The sequence below is a fragment of the Protomyctophum parallelum genome (genome assembly GCF_964188405.1).
Source record: "Protomyctophum parallelum genome assembly, chromosome: 6".
NCBI lineage: Eukaryota > Metazoa > Chordata > Actinopteri > Myctophiformes > Myctophidae > Protomyctophum > Protomyctophum parallelum.
The window spans coordinates 19,834,941-19,851,925 of NC_139701.1; the positions used below are offsets into that span (position 1 = coordinate 19,834,941).

At 42.1% G+C, this 16,985-nt stretch overlaps 2 protein-coding genes across 9 annotated transcripts in view; both read right to left on the bottom strand.

The window, feature by feature from the left end:
* Positions 1-2,935, bottom strand: part of clocka (clock circadian regulator a) — a 54,823-nt gene extending 51,888 nt beyond the window's left edge. For 6 of the 8 annotated variants that reach the window (XM_083767972.1, XM_083767971.1, XM_083767970.1 and 3 more), the window contains exon 1: positions 2,438-2,566. The gene's annotated coding sequence lies outside the window, so the exon portion shown is untranslated. Of the gene's footprint in view, positions 1-2,225; positions 2,367-2,437; positions 2,567-2,838 lie in introns of those variants that run through there. The other 2 variants (XM_083767968.1, XM_083767967.1) reach the window with 2 other exon arrangements.
* A 3,576-nt stretch (positions 2,936-6,511) lies between these two features.
* nmu (neuromedin U) lies at positions 6,512-15,850 on the bottom strand (the record flags this gene model as incomplete). The annotated part of the gene is made up of 8 exons (XM_083766662.1): positions 6,512-6,649; positions 9,447-9,489; positions 9,587-9,640; positions 10,948-11,028; positions 13,162-13,215; positions 13,362-13,409; positions 13,581-13,633; positions 15,718-15,850. The coding sequence occupies 7 exons, from the start codon at positions 15,848-15,850 to the stop codon at positions 9,454-9,456; spliced, it is 459 nt and encodes a 152-aa protein (XP_083622788.1). The 3' UTR covers positions 6,512-6,649; positions 9,447-9,453.
* Positions 15,851-16,985: the final 1,135 nt, after the last annotated feature.

The following is a 16,985-nucleotide window of genomic DNA, read 5'->3' on the forward strand; positions in this document are numbered from 1 at the left end:
CTGGATAGCCAGTTCTGATTTTTATCACATGTTCCTTGTCAATAGTTGTGTACAGCAGGCTAATAATGTCTTCCGTGAGAAGGAAGCCCAACAACCCACGGTGAGGCCTTTTAGGAGTGCCTTTCAAGCCCATTCAGTTGCCCAGGTGGAGCTCAAGAATCCGCCACTCCTGAATGAAGTGTCAGGAGTGCTGGGAGTCTGGTGCAACAGGTCCTGGACCTGGTGAGAGCAGGAGGGGACCCGGTGAGACGTCACGTAGGAGGGGACCGGACAGGAGTCAACCCACAGAGCCAGGCGCCAGATTGGTCTACCTCCCAGTCCCGGCAGAGTAGTTCGGGAGCGGCGGATTGTGTGGCCCTGGTCTTTCCCTAATGGGACTGATCGTGGGTAGCTACTGGGACATAAGTCGGGACTTGATCACCCCAGCTGGGTCACCTGAGTGTGGGGTATGATGTTGCGAGACCAGAAAACCTGATGACCTTGGGATACATCACTGAGGATACGTCCCAGGTGCATCCATGCAATATTTTTCGTCTACATCATTGTATCCAATTTGTTGTTTACTTCAGGTACATACAGTACTAGCCCTACAAGTCAGAACCCAATGCTACTGAAGTTTCTGAAATTTTTGAGACCCAGATAGCATGGGGTCCTATTCCACCTCCACCCTGCCACTGGGTACGCACACATAAATAAACATAAATACCTTTGGATACGTCCTTCTGCGCTCTTTGAGAGCTTTTGTTCGTTTGAGGGCTTCTGAATGTGTGAACTATAAGTACCTATAAATACCGCTGCGAATATCTCCTGTGGCGCGGAAGCCGTTAAGTATTTTTAATCTTTGTTTGACCGATTTGGTCGCTTTGATTCTTCTCTTCCTTCCTTATTTATTGACACCTCATTGTACCGCCCATCTGGCTAGCTAGTGGCTATAGCTATGACAGAGCAGATCAGAGGCAGGAACGTAGCCATGCACAAGCCAACCGCACATCGGGAGGCGGTACAATAAACGGTAAATAAACAAGAAGAATCAAAGCGACCAAATCGGTCAAACAAAGATTGAAAATACTTAACGGCTTCCGCGGCACAGGAGAATTCGCAGCGGTATGTATAGGTACTTATAGTTGACACATTCAGAATAACGAAAAGAAGCCGTCAAACGACGCAGACACGACGTATCAGACGATATTTATTTCCGCGTTCTATCATTTCAATATGAAAACACAGATACGCACAGTGACCCTACGGGTAGCCCGGTTCGGCACGAATCGATTGGGCTGACCCAGGGGGTTCCGAGAGGGGCTAATACAGTACATTGGACCCTGGTAATCATGGTAGATGGTACTACTACTCAGTACTCACTGCTTAACATTAAAACTGTGCATACTTTCTATAAATAACTCCTTCCATCTCAAGTCTCATGTCTAATTTATTGCATTGTCCGAATGCATGTTCTACAATGTGTCTTATGTCTAATGTATGTGCTTGGTGGTAGCAGTCAAATTTGTTCTGATGGGCTGTTACTGCTTCACAAAACAAAGCTAATTATGCATTTAAAACCGGACCATACATACGTGGGAATAAAGAGTTATCCGATTCTAATCAATGTCTAAATGAAGGACAGTGCAGAACTTTACACATGTACTACTGAAAAGCTACTGACAGAACAGAACTCAAGTGAGAAAAGTAGCGGTGATCCCCATGACATGAAATGTCACTGGGAGGAAAAGAGACACAAGCAAGCGATGGCAACGAGGTGCTTGTCACATTTATATAAAGTACAACACCAAGTCAAACCAAATTCTAGCAGGGGTCAGTCACAGCAGCCCCTGGAAGCTTGCCACATCGAAATCGGTGACCTATCAACGCCAGTGCCTAGAGAGGTGGTCGTTTTGCAATTTTGCCTCTTAAAAAAAAAACTTCAAAACCAACTTTTCTTCAGCTGCCCAGCCTGCCCTTATACAATCCTCTGGCGTTTGTATTACAACAGCAAAATCTCGAGTTGAGCTTTTTTTGCGCCAGGATACACAACAGCTAACCACCTGGGGGGGGTCACCAAATTCGATAAGTCACGCGTGTCTGTGTAACGGATGTGCCGGCGAGCCGGCGGGTGTCGGTGCAATTCGCTGCGATGCTAACGAACTAGCTCGCTTTAGCTAGCGTCCATTTACAGCAACAATAATAACAATAATAAAAACACAACTTAAACAGCTTGTCACACTTACTGGGACGCGTGTCATGGACAGTCAAGACTCAAGACATTCCATAGATGACAAACAAAAGCGGCCACCAGCTGCGCTGCTCGCTCTGCAGCCAAGCGTCCCAAATGTGTGTCAACGTTAGCCACCGTTAGCTCGCAGTGCTAGCGTACAGTGGCTTGAGAGGAGAGGAGAAGAGGAGAGGGGAGGGGAGGGGAGGGGAGGGGGGAGAGTTGTACCTTAGTTGCACGCCGGTGTCGCGCTCCGAAACCAGCCAATGCCAATCTACAAGATCTCAACGCTTCGCATTCGCGGCGCACTACTGTGAGCTACTGAACTTGTAGCTCTGCCCTTTCTCCCGGTGCGCGACACAGGCGCGCGGCTAAGTATATACTCAAGGCTTTAGATAAGAATGTGGGTCAAACTCAGCGGGCCTGCTCGGCTCCCCCCTCCTGATTCCCTCCACCCTCGCTCTCTCTGTCAAACACAACAACACACACACACACACACACACCCGCTGTTTCTTTCTAATGCAAATCAGCAAAATGGACAAGAGCTGCACAACAAAAAGCACAGGTATTCAATTCAACCAGGAGACTGACGTTATGGTTAGAAATAAATGTCATGATACATGACTTACCGCTGGACCTGTCTGTCTGTCTGTCCTCAGTCGTTACTGGAAGGAATCTCCTGCTCTACTACAGTAGGTCGGTCCAGAGCCTTGGGTCGGTCTGTCTGTTGCTGCTGCGCAGGGCTCCAGCCTCCAGCTGACTGGAGTTGTTCAAAGAACCAGGCAGGGCCTCAATAGAATAGACGGAGCTCAGAGCGCACATGCCTAGAAGGCAAGCCTACGTAACTAGACCACCATTATCTTAATATCTTCCTCATCTTCTTCATCATCTTAAGTTAGCATTTTCATCATAATCGTCATCATCATCATTTGATTGATTGATTGATTAATCGAGGACCCTGATGTAAACAAGTTTTGTGCTTTCGTTTGAAATACCCATTGTACAAACTGTTAATACATATTTCAATCAATCAAACAATATTAAATTAGCATTTTCATCATTCATTTTCATGATTCATCACCATTATCGTTCCTATTAGTAATAACTTTAATCATTATGTTTATTCATCATCATTAGGCCCATGGGGGATGCCAAATATGTATTAGCTCCAACAAAGTAAAACCAGCCTGCTTTCAGTGTCTCAGTCAGGATGTACTTTTTGTCTCCACCAGCCGAAGGCATGGGGAGAGTATGTTTTGCACTCCGTCCGTCCGTCCGTGTGTCCGTCCGTCCGTCCGTGACCAGCTAATCTCAGCCACCGTTAACCCGGTCGATGCCAAATTTTGCACACACACTCCCTGGATGCCAACCATGAACCTCTGCCCCAAACTTTCCAGAACGGCCTGTTATAGCGCCACCAGGAGGCCGCTTTGTGCAAAACAGGTTTTTGCACAGCACACCTACAGATTTTGTCCAAACATCACGCAAATTGGTACACAGTCTCTCTAGAGCCATTCAACCAAACCGGTCTTTCATATTTCTCACACTCCATCCTGATTGGTTAAGATTGGCTTCCAAAGTTCACAGGAGTGCTCAGTTTCAAACAAAATGCTGAAAATCATGAACACATCGCGTGATTTCCACGAAATTGTGCACCCACATTCCCACTAGGCAGAGGACAAAATGCCACATGAACAATTTCAACTCAGCCTCAAGGTGGCGCTATAACTGGCCGAAAGTGTTTTTACCTCTAACTGCACGGATCTGTGGATAACCTGGTGGAGACCTGTGCCCAGAAGGGCACTTTTTCTAGTTACATTATATTATTTATTTCACATTCAAGCAGTTTTATTTTGTTTTGTTGAATGGCTAAGAACCTGTAAATGGGTTCTCTTTCCAGGCAATGTTGAGAAAGTTACTTTAAAAATGTAATTAGACTAACCTACATAGTAGGCTGATTGGACATTATAGCAAATTTTGGATAAAACACCTGTAACTGAGACTAAAATATTTTTGCTGCAAGTGGTCCCAAAGGCAGACCTAGCCTAATGTACGTCTGCTGTAGAACAGCGCCATCTGCTGTGAACATAAAAAAGCACTAGTTAGTGGCTCTGAGTTAAGTTAACAGGAAACACAAAACAAAACAAAGAAATTAACGTGATATTGGGAACCTAGCCAGAAATCTATAGCCTTGATCAAGACTCTTGTGTAAGTAATTTTATCGATGTTGACATTTTCGACATGATAAATAAGCGTTCGTTTTCTTTTTTAGAACCACTGGATATAGTATTACGGTCAAAGTCCACTGGTTCAAGTGGGTCTGGGACCCCCTGAGAGGGGTTCATCAAGGGGGTCCAGTGTAAAACCTTAAGCCCCGTTTTATTGTTATGTTTTAAAACTCTTGAACATGTTAATTGTTTCCAACCAGCTTTCTTTCCATCTCTCACAGAACAACCTGCTGGATCCCAACCAGTCAGGATTCAAACTGGCCCACTCCACGGAAACTGCACTCCTTGCGGTCACAGAAGCACTACATACTGCCCAGGCTGCCTCCCACTCTTCAGTCCTGATTCTCTAATGTAGACCTATCTGCAGTGTTTGACAGTTAACCACCAACTGCTCCTGTTCTCCTCCTACCTGACCGGACCTGACCGGACGGCGGACCTACCAGGTGTCTTGGAAAGGTTTGCTTTCATCCCCCTTCTAACCCTTACTTTTCTACCTGGGCCTCCAGGGACTTGGCCCCCTCCTTTTCTCCCTTGTACACTATATCTCTGGGCTCTGTCATCTCTGCTCACAATCTGTCTCAAGTTATCACTGCTGCTGTGCCGATGACACTCAACTATTTCTATCACTGAAAATGCTGATATTGGCCTACAAATCAACCAATATGGCACCCCGATATCTTCAAAGCCTGATCCAACCTTAAAACCCCTCCCGCTCCCGTCTCAGATCAGCTAACAGATTATTTATTAGGATTTATTAGGATGCATCCTAATAAATAATCGGCACTTTGGCTATCAGTGTGTGCAGCCACTCTTTCGTCTTTTTAAGACTTAACTCTTTAGAATAGATGTTTCTGCCGTGAGCTGGCACCAGGACTAAGACTGGTGTGCGTTTAGCATCCTCCTGCACAGTATAAGTTTGTGCTCTGTCAGACACACTCTGCTCGATGAGTGCTTTATGAAATCACATCGTTATTGATACAGGGTTATTTCACACGCACATCCTGCACTTCGACCCATTCTTGCCTCGTGCTAATTCGCAAGTCCATTATTGACAAAAGCCTGATGTGAGGTGCTGTGAGTGTGAGCTTGTTGATCGGTTATTTTAGGCATATACAGTAAGCATCAGCAGAGAGATCACCACTATCTATCACTGTCAAAGCAAATTCTGAAATTTTAGACTAGGGAGACTGGAAATACTGAGAAACACGTATAGCTTAACTTAAACGCTTATAGCTAAGTCAGATAACATTAAAGCGTTGTTCTTTTTTGTTTACTGGCAATGATGGTAGGTCAAATGTAGGCATATAACATATTATTTTGATAAAATCACATCACTCTTTGTGTGTCAATTTGGCACACTTGTGTAAGTTTGATACTTAACGTGAATATTGAATGGTAAATCATTTTCTAGCTACAGATATTCTCTTGACATAGTCTGAACATTATTGCTTCATTTGGTATCTTGTGCACAGCATTAGTATAACTGATTGTATTATAGCCCTGTGTGTGTGTGTGTGTGTGTGTGTGTGTGTGTGTGTGTGTGTGTGTGTGCGTGCGTGCGTGCGTGCGTGCGTGCGTGCGTGCGTGCGTGCGTGCGTGCGTGCGTGCGATTGGGTCTGTGCAATGATTTGTCTGCAGTGATGGAAGTAGTATTCACATTTTTGAGCGGTGCCAAACTGCTCCAATGAGTGACCGAGTCTGTATGTCTGAGTACGACGCCTCAACCGTTGCTGGGTGACCTAAAGAGGCACTGTTGAGCAGCCTAAAGGGCCATTCACACTGAGCGCTATAACTATAACTGCAGCCAGTCAGCGGTGTTGTTGAGCAGCCTGCACCACTCAGTTCACACAGGTGTGATTTTTAGTTAAGTAAAACTATCAATACCGTTTGTCTGCGTGCAGTGATTTGCAGTGACAAGAACCATTTTGAACGTGACCCAAAATCTGAAGCGTGAGAATAAAAAGTCACATGACTACACACGTGATCACATTACAGCAGTGTTTAATTGAGTATGACGCAGGGCCTAGCGGTGGACAAACAAAACCGTGCTTAAATTACATTCTGTGAATCTGTGCGTACATTCAAATAGCACTATGCAATGCAGGGTGGGGGTGGTGCAGTATGGTTGAAGTCTGGGTCACCGTGGATGCGTGGATTGTGCAGTAAGTCACAATGTGTTGTCTCTGCACAGTTCACTTGACAGGTGAAGTGTCTGCAACACATTGCCAAAAACAGTTTGCGTCAACCATCAATGACCATAAAACACCTCAGCACAGTCATGATCTTGCAATAATCACATAGAATCTTAGAGGAGTAGTTCACCCAACAAATGTTCTTATTTTCTATCATTTACACACCAAGGAAAGCTCTTGGAAAAGGAAAGCCCAATTACATCATGACTGGCATATTTTGCACAACACTACAGTGGAAATAAAGCCTCCAAACAGACTCAGGTCCTGCCATCTTACAATAAGGCGGTACAAGGGATGGTCCGTTCCATCCCGGAGGACTTGTCCACAAGTGCATGGCTGGCGGCATCCTGGTTTTTGATTGATTGAAAGATTTATTAACAGTATGCAGAATAGGTACATTTCAAGCACAACGCAATACAAAAACTGTTAACTGTGGACCACACCATAAAGCATTACACTTGTTTACAATAGGGTCCACCATTTTCAATTCATCTGAACATTTAGAGACACTGTACAAATATACACTTCCATATAACAAAAAACAGGAAAGCATCATAAAAGGAGGTAAAAAGAGAAAAGATAATATACAGTGAGGGGAAAGGGGGGTTGGGGGGGGGCGTCTGTAGGTGCCCTTTGAGAGCTGTTTTGAAGGAGTCAAGGGATTCACATGTATTAATGACTGTTGGTAGGGCTGGAAATCACTACATCTGAGACCCGGGTGATGGCGTTGAAGGAGAGGACCTACAATGCCGGCAATGGACCACCTGCACACTGGAATCGGCTGCTTCAAATCACTTATGAAGAAGTGGGTCTTGACAGACAGTGCAGCATGCGAGTGTGGCGAGCCTGAGCTGCCTGTCGAACACATAATTAACACCTGCCCCCTGTACAGACCACCTTCGGAAGCCGGCCTCTTCCAAGTGAGACCAGAGACAAGGGCATGGCTATTTAGTTGGACATTTGAGCATGATACACGAAATAAGAAGTTAGAAGCCTTGAATTCATGGAGACATTTTAGTTTTTGTCACATTCTCTATGATAATAATTTGATGACTCTTTGAGTCTCCTACCGACTTTGCCGGTCATCAGATTGGCTTAGGAATGCAGGAAAGAAATAATAATCCATGAATTCAAAGCTTATGGGGTGTGTAATAATACAAGTCATTTTTAGGGTGTACTACTCCTTTAAGTTGATTGTTAACCACTTAAGTCCCTATACTTACAGGTATACAATGAATAGCAACAGATATACGGTAGGTTTGTTTAAAAAACTTTACACCTATGACATGCCCAAAATAGGGACGCCAGGTTGAAAGTCGTTAAATGTCGCCCATGCCATGAACGATAACTAAGGTCACATTCATACCAGAGAGCTTTGCTGCGATTAAAACGAATCCTGCTGCGCATTTTCAGAAAGTGCACTACGTTTGGCAGGTGTGAAGGCTCATTCGAATCCTAATGCGCAGCAAATAACCGCATTTTACTCCGTCCAAAAACGTGGGTTTCGCTTCGCTTCGAATCGCACTTGACTACGATTCGGTACAGGTGTGAATGCAATCCGCAGTAAATAAAGGAAATGAAGCAAACATAATGTGGCGGGTGAGGAGCTGAACACAGTTGGAGACGGTTAAGGCATATTTTACGCAGCGCAAAGATGTCCCGTTACTGTGGATAGACGTGGTCGAATAAGGAGACTGAAGCCCTGATCGAAATGAGGACGTGTAGGCTACATTAATCAATTGCTTAAGAAAACACATAAAAACACTGCAGTGTATTATAGCCTACATAATATTCTGTCTGTCTGTCTGTGCGTGCCGTAAACATGGAGTGCTGTCACTGTGTGGGACTGGGGAGTTATATCAGTGCGCTCATGCAGCGCTGTGCCTCCATGCCCAAAAGAACAGTGTGTGGCGGCTGCGTGCGTAGAGAGAGAGAGAGGGGGGGGGGGGGGGGTCCCAGACGGCACGACACATGCACGTTATGAGTGTAATTTTATCACCATAGATTTCACTGTGTAGGCTATAGTTTATGAACGGAACACATTGATAAAGGTCCCCCCTGCTGCGTTTCCAATTGCTGCGAATGACAGTGTGAAGGCAAACCCCAGCCAATTAAATATGCAAGCATCCCAATTCCCCGCCCATACGGATCTGAGTCTACCGAAGTATTAGGTGAGAATGTGACCTAAGATAACTTAAAAATTAACAATTTTGAGAAATGGCAAGTGTGTTTGACCCGACACGAGTCGTGGTTTGCGGCCTTGGGGATCCAAGGAATCCGTTCTTGTGTGCAATTAGTCAGTTAACTAGAAAATACTGTTCCTGAAGAAACTGTGGGCTCGAGTAGCTCTCTAAGTACAGTATGATGATGATTGACCCACATGACGTCACAGGTAGCGGAATAATAAATACACTTTTTGGGGTTACTCTATGAAAAGTCCAACCACACTATAATGATAATGATTTGAGAATCCACACTAATAAACAATAACATTATATATTATAATAATATAATATATAAACATGACTGACGTGACGTGATGAAATTTCATTGGCTTAGTGTTTCTAATTCTATCATTTACCAAACTGCTCTGAAGTGATCCCAATGATATCGCCCTATAGATGTGTTATGGACTGTTATGGAATCAACTTGAGTTAGAATTATTATCACGCACAAACAAGGAATAAACAACAGAGCTTTGGCAGCATTTGTAGAGCTCTGTTCCACCGGAAGTCTCCATGTCAACATTACTTCCCATATAGACTCTGACTCGGCAAAGACAAAGTCAAAACAGCAGCTGACAATGAGCTGTAATACCTTTAATTTATTCATATTCTAGGGATCTTCTTCCATTCCTTGGCTGCAAGAGTGAAGAAAAGGTTATTGAGCAAATTAGTACAAGTGTCATTTTTACGTAAGACAACTTCACAAATTCAAGAAATGCCTGACATTAGTACCCGATAGAGGAAATACCCTCTGCTCTGGATTCCCCCAGGTCCTTGAAGATCCTCCTAGACAGACAGACAGCACATTCATTTAGCTGATTCAGCATACACATACTGTACAGGACCTCATAATCCTCAAAATCACCTCAAGAGAGTACAAATAGAACCAAATGGACCCTATTGATCCTTTAAGTTTTATTTGCTCTTTTATTTTATTTTTCTCATTTGCTTTATACTTATAGTAAGATGTCTAATAAGATACTAAGTTTTATATTTAGCTGGTATCCCATTTTTATCACTAAATAGTTTCTTTGCACTCTAGTTATGTGACCATTTACCTGGTCATTTGTTGCGCTGGATTCATACCATTTAGTCAGATCTCTAAGTCATCTGGTTATGCTCCTATATGCTGACAAATAAAGGTGAAGGCCACAAGTTTTCTTGCTTTTAAAATAAAGTCACAATGTTGTTGCAATTCCGTTCTGTGGAAAAAAAACACAGGATTGCTCATTCTCTCACGGCAGTTCATTAACATTGCCGCGTGCAACAGTTTCTCTCAGTCCTCACATTTTCAGCAGAATGTCAGCAGCAGCTATGGGAGGGATAACCACCCTCAGCTCCACTAATTTTAGACCGTAATTACCCTCAGCTTGGGAAAGAACAACTAATGCAGACTGAGCTCAATGCACAGAGCGAGAGAGAGCTGCCCCACAGGAAGAGACACATTAGTGTTCACATTGTATAGCTTGAGCTGAGCAAAAGATGAAAGATGAATCAAATGTGTCACATAGGGCTTTTTGTTGCAATTATTCTATAAATACATTTATTTTGATTAATTTAATAATTGAAGGTGTGTTTTCTTAAATAAATGTTTTATATATCAATGAATTTACTTGAAAAAAGTATATACAGTATGTATTCAAATTGATTAGCAGCTGCCTCTGACACCCTCAGCCCTATTTTCTGCTTTGTCATATAATGGCGTTGTGCAAAGATAGCAATAGCTAAGTAAATTGATTACTTTGATTAACTGTTACATCGCTAGTGTCACATGTTTTAGTAACATCCTTGTGTAAAATATATATAGGACTCCTGCTGCATTTTGGGAAACCTGGAAATGAAACCAGTCATTATCTCACACCCCGTGTCCCCAGGAAATGTAAAGCAATAATCTATTTAAATAGATTATATCTCTAATGTTTAGTTTAAACATGTGCCATTGATTGCATATACAATTATGTCAAAAACAAAACAGAAAAAAGCTTCTTTAATTATGATAGTTTTGTTCTTGTATATCAATCAAAGCTGTAGGACAATGTTGGCGAGGGGACATTGAACAGAGGAATGAAACATGTGGATGGCACTGTACATACGCGTACGCGCACTGTGACTTGTCTCTCTCTTCTGGGATGGAGCTGAGGGGCCAGCTGTAGGAGAGGGTGCAACACAGGAGACTGACACACACACACACACAAACACACGCACGCGCGCGCACACACACACACACACACACACACACACACACACACACACACACACACACACACACACGCATGGCCAGACATGGAGAGACAAGATCACTATGAACTATGTTTGCAAAGAGAACTGAACATAATGCACATTTCACACCACTCACACCAGTATAAGACCAAGTGACACATCCAAATAGAGAGCCAGTCCCAGTGCACTGGTAAATGCTGTGTTGCATTGCTGACATGCAGGTAATGCTGAATGTGATTACATAATTCACAGTAGGGGGGGGAGGACACACCTGGGAAGCATAGTGCAAAGAGATTTGAAAAAGGATGAAATAACTCAGACCATGCAATGCACAACAAATAAAGAGACAACATTTATCAACTATGTCATAGTGTTAGTGTTAGTGTTAGTGTTAGTGTTGTCACACAGGGGATTTAAATGCATTTGTCTTGACACCACTGCAGAGGAAATGCTGTTTCGTGCTCCCACGGTGTCAACTGCTCTGGATGTTATTTGGTTGAAAATATTTATTGCTTTCAGTTAAGTTTCTAAAATATTTAACACATAATATGTGTTATTATTTGCTGGCTAGAAAGTAGAATATCAGCCAATTAATGTATCAAGTGCACTTAATCCTTGTTCCAATCTCTGAAATACATAGCCGCTACTCTACTGACAACTAAATATGTCCAAATCCATGATAGTTAATTAATTCATGAATTAAGTAATGAATTAATCACACAAGAATTGTAGTCACCCCCCTGGGGAATTGTGTGTTATCCTTTTTTTACTGTATTATCATACTGTTAACAAAGATGTTCATAAACATTTCAAGCAATGAGTCAATACATTTTAAATCACTGGTTGATTTGAAAAACGAAATGAAACCAGACAATGAAATGTGTTGATGCTGATATGGTCCTTTAACCACTCCCCAAGAGGCCCGTACTTAAATATCTCCTTTTTCCCTCTTAACCAAAACTTTGCTGTTTATGCTGAATATTTTCCAACTTTTGCGAATGTTCGCCATTTTCTTTTGCCCACGATTTTGTAACCAATTGTTTTCACCCGGTGCCTAAGATAGCAATGCCTAAGATCGCTACTCTCCCTCTGCCACCCTGGGGAGAGCCCCGAACTGAGCCCAAGCTTCCTTCGGTGCATGAGGAGCAGGCAGCTTCTTAAATATCATCTGACAGGGGGGGAGTTTCCCCGGAAGGACGTAGCGTGTGGAAGGAACACGTTATTCCAACCAGTTCCTTTCCCCTCCATCAGGTGCCCCAGCTGACCAGGGAGAGGCAGTATAGATTTAGGGTACCTACTTCCTACCCTAGGGGACACAACTCCATAATCATAGGTGAACATTTTCAACTTTTTTTTTTTTTAAATTACGCTGAGGCAACACAGTATTATTCACTATTATAAAGTCGACAACCACAACAAAAAGCACAAGTCACAGATAGTACAAATAGTAATAAATGTACATGTAAGGTGCTGGTTGGTGCCAAGAAGCATAGCAGTGCAGTGAGTTATTCTCAGCGGACTTACCACCTCCTGTGTTAAGGCAGCGATATGTGCAGGCTTTGTGTAATGAAATAAAAACTGTACATAACACAGCACACACGCACGCGCACGCGCACACGCACGCGCGCACGCACACACACACACACACACACACACACACACACACACACACACACACACACACACACACACACACACACACACACACTCATTCGTCAACAAACATAGTTTTGTGCAATGTGTTGTCTAGTATTGAACAAAGGAGAAGATTATGCAAACAGAAAATGACCAGTGCGCGTGTGTGTGTGCGCCCTCACCCTTTTTCTATTGTCTCGAACCTTCAACTCCTCCTGTATAGGCAAATAAAAATGGAATAATCATATCACAGTATGATTCTCCGTTCACCCCTAGCACATGATAACCATTATTATATCCTTTAAATGTATCATAATGAAGGAATGTATCACTTGCACATTCAGATATTAACAGCTGTTAATCTAACACAATAAACTGCGTTTTTAGACAATTACAGTATTTTAAAAGAAACGCTATTGTTAAGGTCTAAGGGCTTGAGAAGTGGACTATACCTTTGACTTCTGGACAAGCATCAGGACACAGAGTTCTCCTAAGGCATTAGATGCCTGGAATAGTGGCCAGCAAGAGAAACAGTTCAGGCAATTACATGTAAGAAATATATCCACAACTTAGAAAATAGATGTGCACAAACAACAACACCAAGGTAGGGTGAGAGGGGGGTGTGTGCTATTGTTTCATTATCCCAACTCACCTGAAATGGCAGGTCTGCTGAGAGGTACAACGAACAGACATCATCTATCTATAGAAGAGAGCAGAATGCTGCAATGAATGAGTGGAGCTCAGTGGCAGAGAGAGAGAGAGAGAGAGAGAGAGAGAGAGAGAGAGAATCAACTTCATTCATAGACCACCTTTTTCTCATATAAATGCAGTTCGAAGAGTTTTACAAGAAAGAAAGAAAGAAAGAAAGTACCTGGCTGACTAGATGATTGTCTGTCGTGGTTCGTTGAAGTTGTATGGGAGCAGCTTTTGTTCCATGCCGCAATTGAGAAACAAACAAGCACTAATAACTTAAAGAGCCACAACATAACATAATATGCAATGACTTTAACAATTAAGAAACATGCTTAGCAATGTATACATGGAATGGCAAGAATAGTAACCATACATCAGAACAGCAATAGCATATCTGCCACGCTGTGACTCATGACAGCCATCATCTCTGATATGTCTATTATTTCACAACTTCCAGAACAAGATGATTGCCCTGGATGCATTAGCAAGATGGACAGTAATATTGTACATGTGGATGTTGGGCTTATGGCCGTAGTACTGTACATAGTACTGCATGGATCAATAATGATAACAGGTAATGACGACAACATGTATTAAAATTTGCCCATAATAATGCGTCCATAGTCGACAAAATCAAATCACCATGCAAAAGCTTTATCACAAATGTAGCCTAGTATAACCACTTACTTAATCCTTTTACTTTGTTGTATGACGAATTGTGAAAATAACCAAACTTCTAGCTTTGTTAGCCTATATAAATCTGCTATTTTCTCTATTTTCAACACATTATTTTGTACATTTTGAGAATGTTATGCCAAAAAAGGAATGCCAGGTGGTGGTTGAATATTATTTTTAAACTGATGACTAATTAAGTCTCTGTCACTTATCTGCTTCCAGGCTAATTCACACCAAATAAACATTAGATCAGCCCACAACATCGCCAAAGTGACAAGAGTGTCGATTATGGCCAGTGTCAAAACGCATAATCTAATGGGACGATCACAATGCCTTCATGAGAATGCTGCCGCCGTGACTGCCACGCTATATCTTCAAACATCTCAATCATCTGAGAGGTCATATGACTGCTGGGAGCTACCAGTCACAGATCCTATTATAGGCACGTCATGTCCACCACGAAGATATTGTGTTATTAGAATATTACTCCACACATGGTCATATGAAGTTCATCTCACATTTTATAGTTAATATACTATAATTAGCAGGGATGAGGATGATGCATGACAGACAGGCAGGCAGGTGACAGACAGAGTCAGTCAGACACTATTGGTACAACTGAGAGCAATACACATAAAACATAGCTAGGTTACAATGTCATCTCCACATTAAAAGTCCCTGGACCCACTTTGAGAACAACTGGACTCTAAACAACATGCTATCTAAACATTCTTCAAATCAGTGGTCAAGTCACTCGTGTGAAATGAGGGGCGTGACTCACTCCTTTAAGTGTTATTGTGTAAAACAAAACCAGTCACAAGATGTATTTATTTGGGCCACATGACGTCTCACGTCGTACTGCTGTAAACAAACATTAACATGACATCATGTTTTGTGCCCTAAACAAACATTAAAAGTCCATAGACTTGGCTCACGCTGCCATTAGATTTTCTTTTAAAGTGCTCTAAACAAACATTAAAAGTATTGCAGCCATAGACGTGGCTGCAATATGACGTAATTTCAAAAGCCAGGCATTGGAGGGTCCTCAAAAACATGTCTGCCAAACAATTTCAATGTTCTGCATCTCTTAGATTAAATTAAAGGGACTGCAAGTGATATTTTACAGGGATCTCAGCTCTCCCCAGCTCTCTGGCTCTTTAGTAATCAGCAAGAACATTTTCACTTCAGAATATCAATTTCATCGAATTAGGAAAGAGAACTCATACAGTTTAATGAATTAACAAGTGCAATTGGAAGTGATGGGAGAAAAGAGCGGACAAAATTGGTACAATAAGAAATTGAAGCTGATTGTTGCAATGATTTAGCAGTCTATCGTGTTGCAGCTTACTTCTACCTATTGTAAACAAACCTAGTACATTATGCCGGAACATGAGAAAGCCATTGGTGCACAAGGGAAAATATTTTCCCCTTTTCCCTATTCTTTGTAAATGTAGAGAACTAACTTCAAAAATTCTGCTTTTTTTCCTATAGCCGGAGAGGAAAGTAGAGGGATAATTATTATACAATAAGTTAAAGTTAATGTTCTTGCACCTCCCTTGTGTTCCAGTGCTGTTACAATCACACAAAGCATTTCTATAACATCATTTCTGTCCATCAAAAAAAAAAGTAAGAGGACTTACTTTTGCAGACTGGGATGGCCAAGATGAGTAGAAGTGCGAGGGTGATGCTGGTGGTGCTGAGTGGACTCATGACGGTGCTGAAGAAGCTGTCTGTCTGTCTGAGACCGTGCCTTTGATGCTGGGAGCTGTTCATCCTCTTTTCACTGCATAGGTTACTTACTGCTCTAGTGGCTGCTCTTTCTTCTCGTGTTACTGTAGTATTTATGTGCGATTAGATCTCCCATCAGGACCATTTGAAGCCTTGTATGGGTCACACCCTCCATGCATCAATGACTCTCCATTGTGCGTCAGCATTAGACCTAGATGCGTAACATTTGATCGAAAGCTTGAATGAACGTGACGTTAAGCTGTTCCCCAAGCCTATCACAGCAGGTTATGACACAGGGTATGTGGGCCTACGGTATCCAGACTGTTTTTATCACACTTTAAACCCTCACACGTGACTGTTTCTTCAAAACACTTTCAATCTGGTGTCCCGATTTTAGGCATGCATTATGGGGCGAAAATTGACAAAATGAAATCGTAAAGATTTTTGTATTTTCTTCCATTTCTACATTTCTACATACATGGCATTACTGACTGTGAGCTTGTAAATCTGTCTTTTTTTAATATTGTGCACATCATAACTTACTGTGTCATGTATTTATTGTCATACCAATACAACATCTGTTTTGATTGTTCAGTAACGTTCATAATGACGTTACAATTTCACCACATTCAGTTAATGTTCATCAATACTTTGCAAAATGTGTGGGAAACTGAAATGAAAGCTTGCACTGGTCATGTTTGATGACAACCGTATTTTTAAAATGTCCTTATCTTCAGCATAGGTCTCAAGTTGCTCAAAATGAATGCACATGTACCGGTAGGTCTTTCAGTGTCCTTGCTCTCAAATTCATATAATTCAAATAATTTCCATTTAACTGACTTGATTGCATATGATTTATTGTCTCAATCTCAAATACATAAGAAAAGCTTCAAAACAACCTCAGACTTGCACAGGCCATGTACTGTAATTCTATATGAAAAGTGTAATCATCTTTCAACTTTTGACAAAAGAGTAACAGAATATCCACACATTCATTTACCACTGTATGTAAATCTAAACCATTACATTATTAAAACGCCACATTATGAGAAGAGTTACCATATTAACAAAAATCAACACAGAGTAGGTCTATGTGCATACATACAGTGTGTGGGATGTGTGTGCGTGTGGCGTGCGTGCATGTGTTTTAAAACCTATGGAAACAAAAAGAGACAGTAAT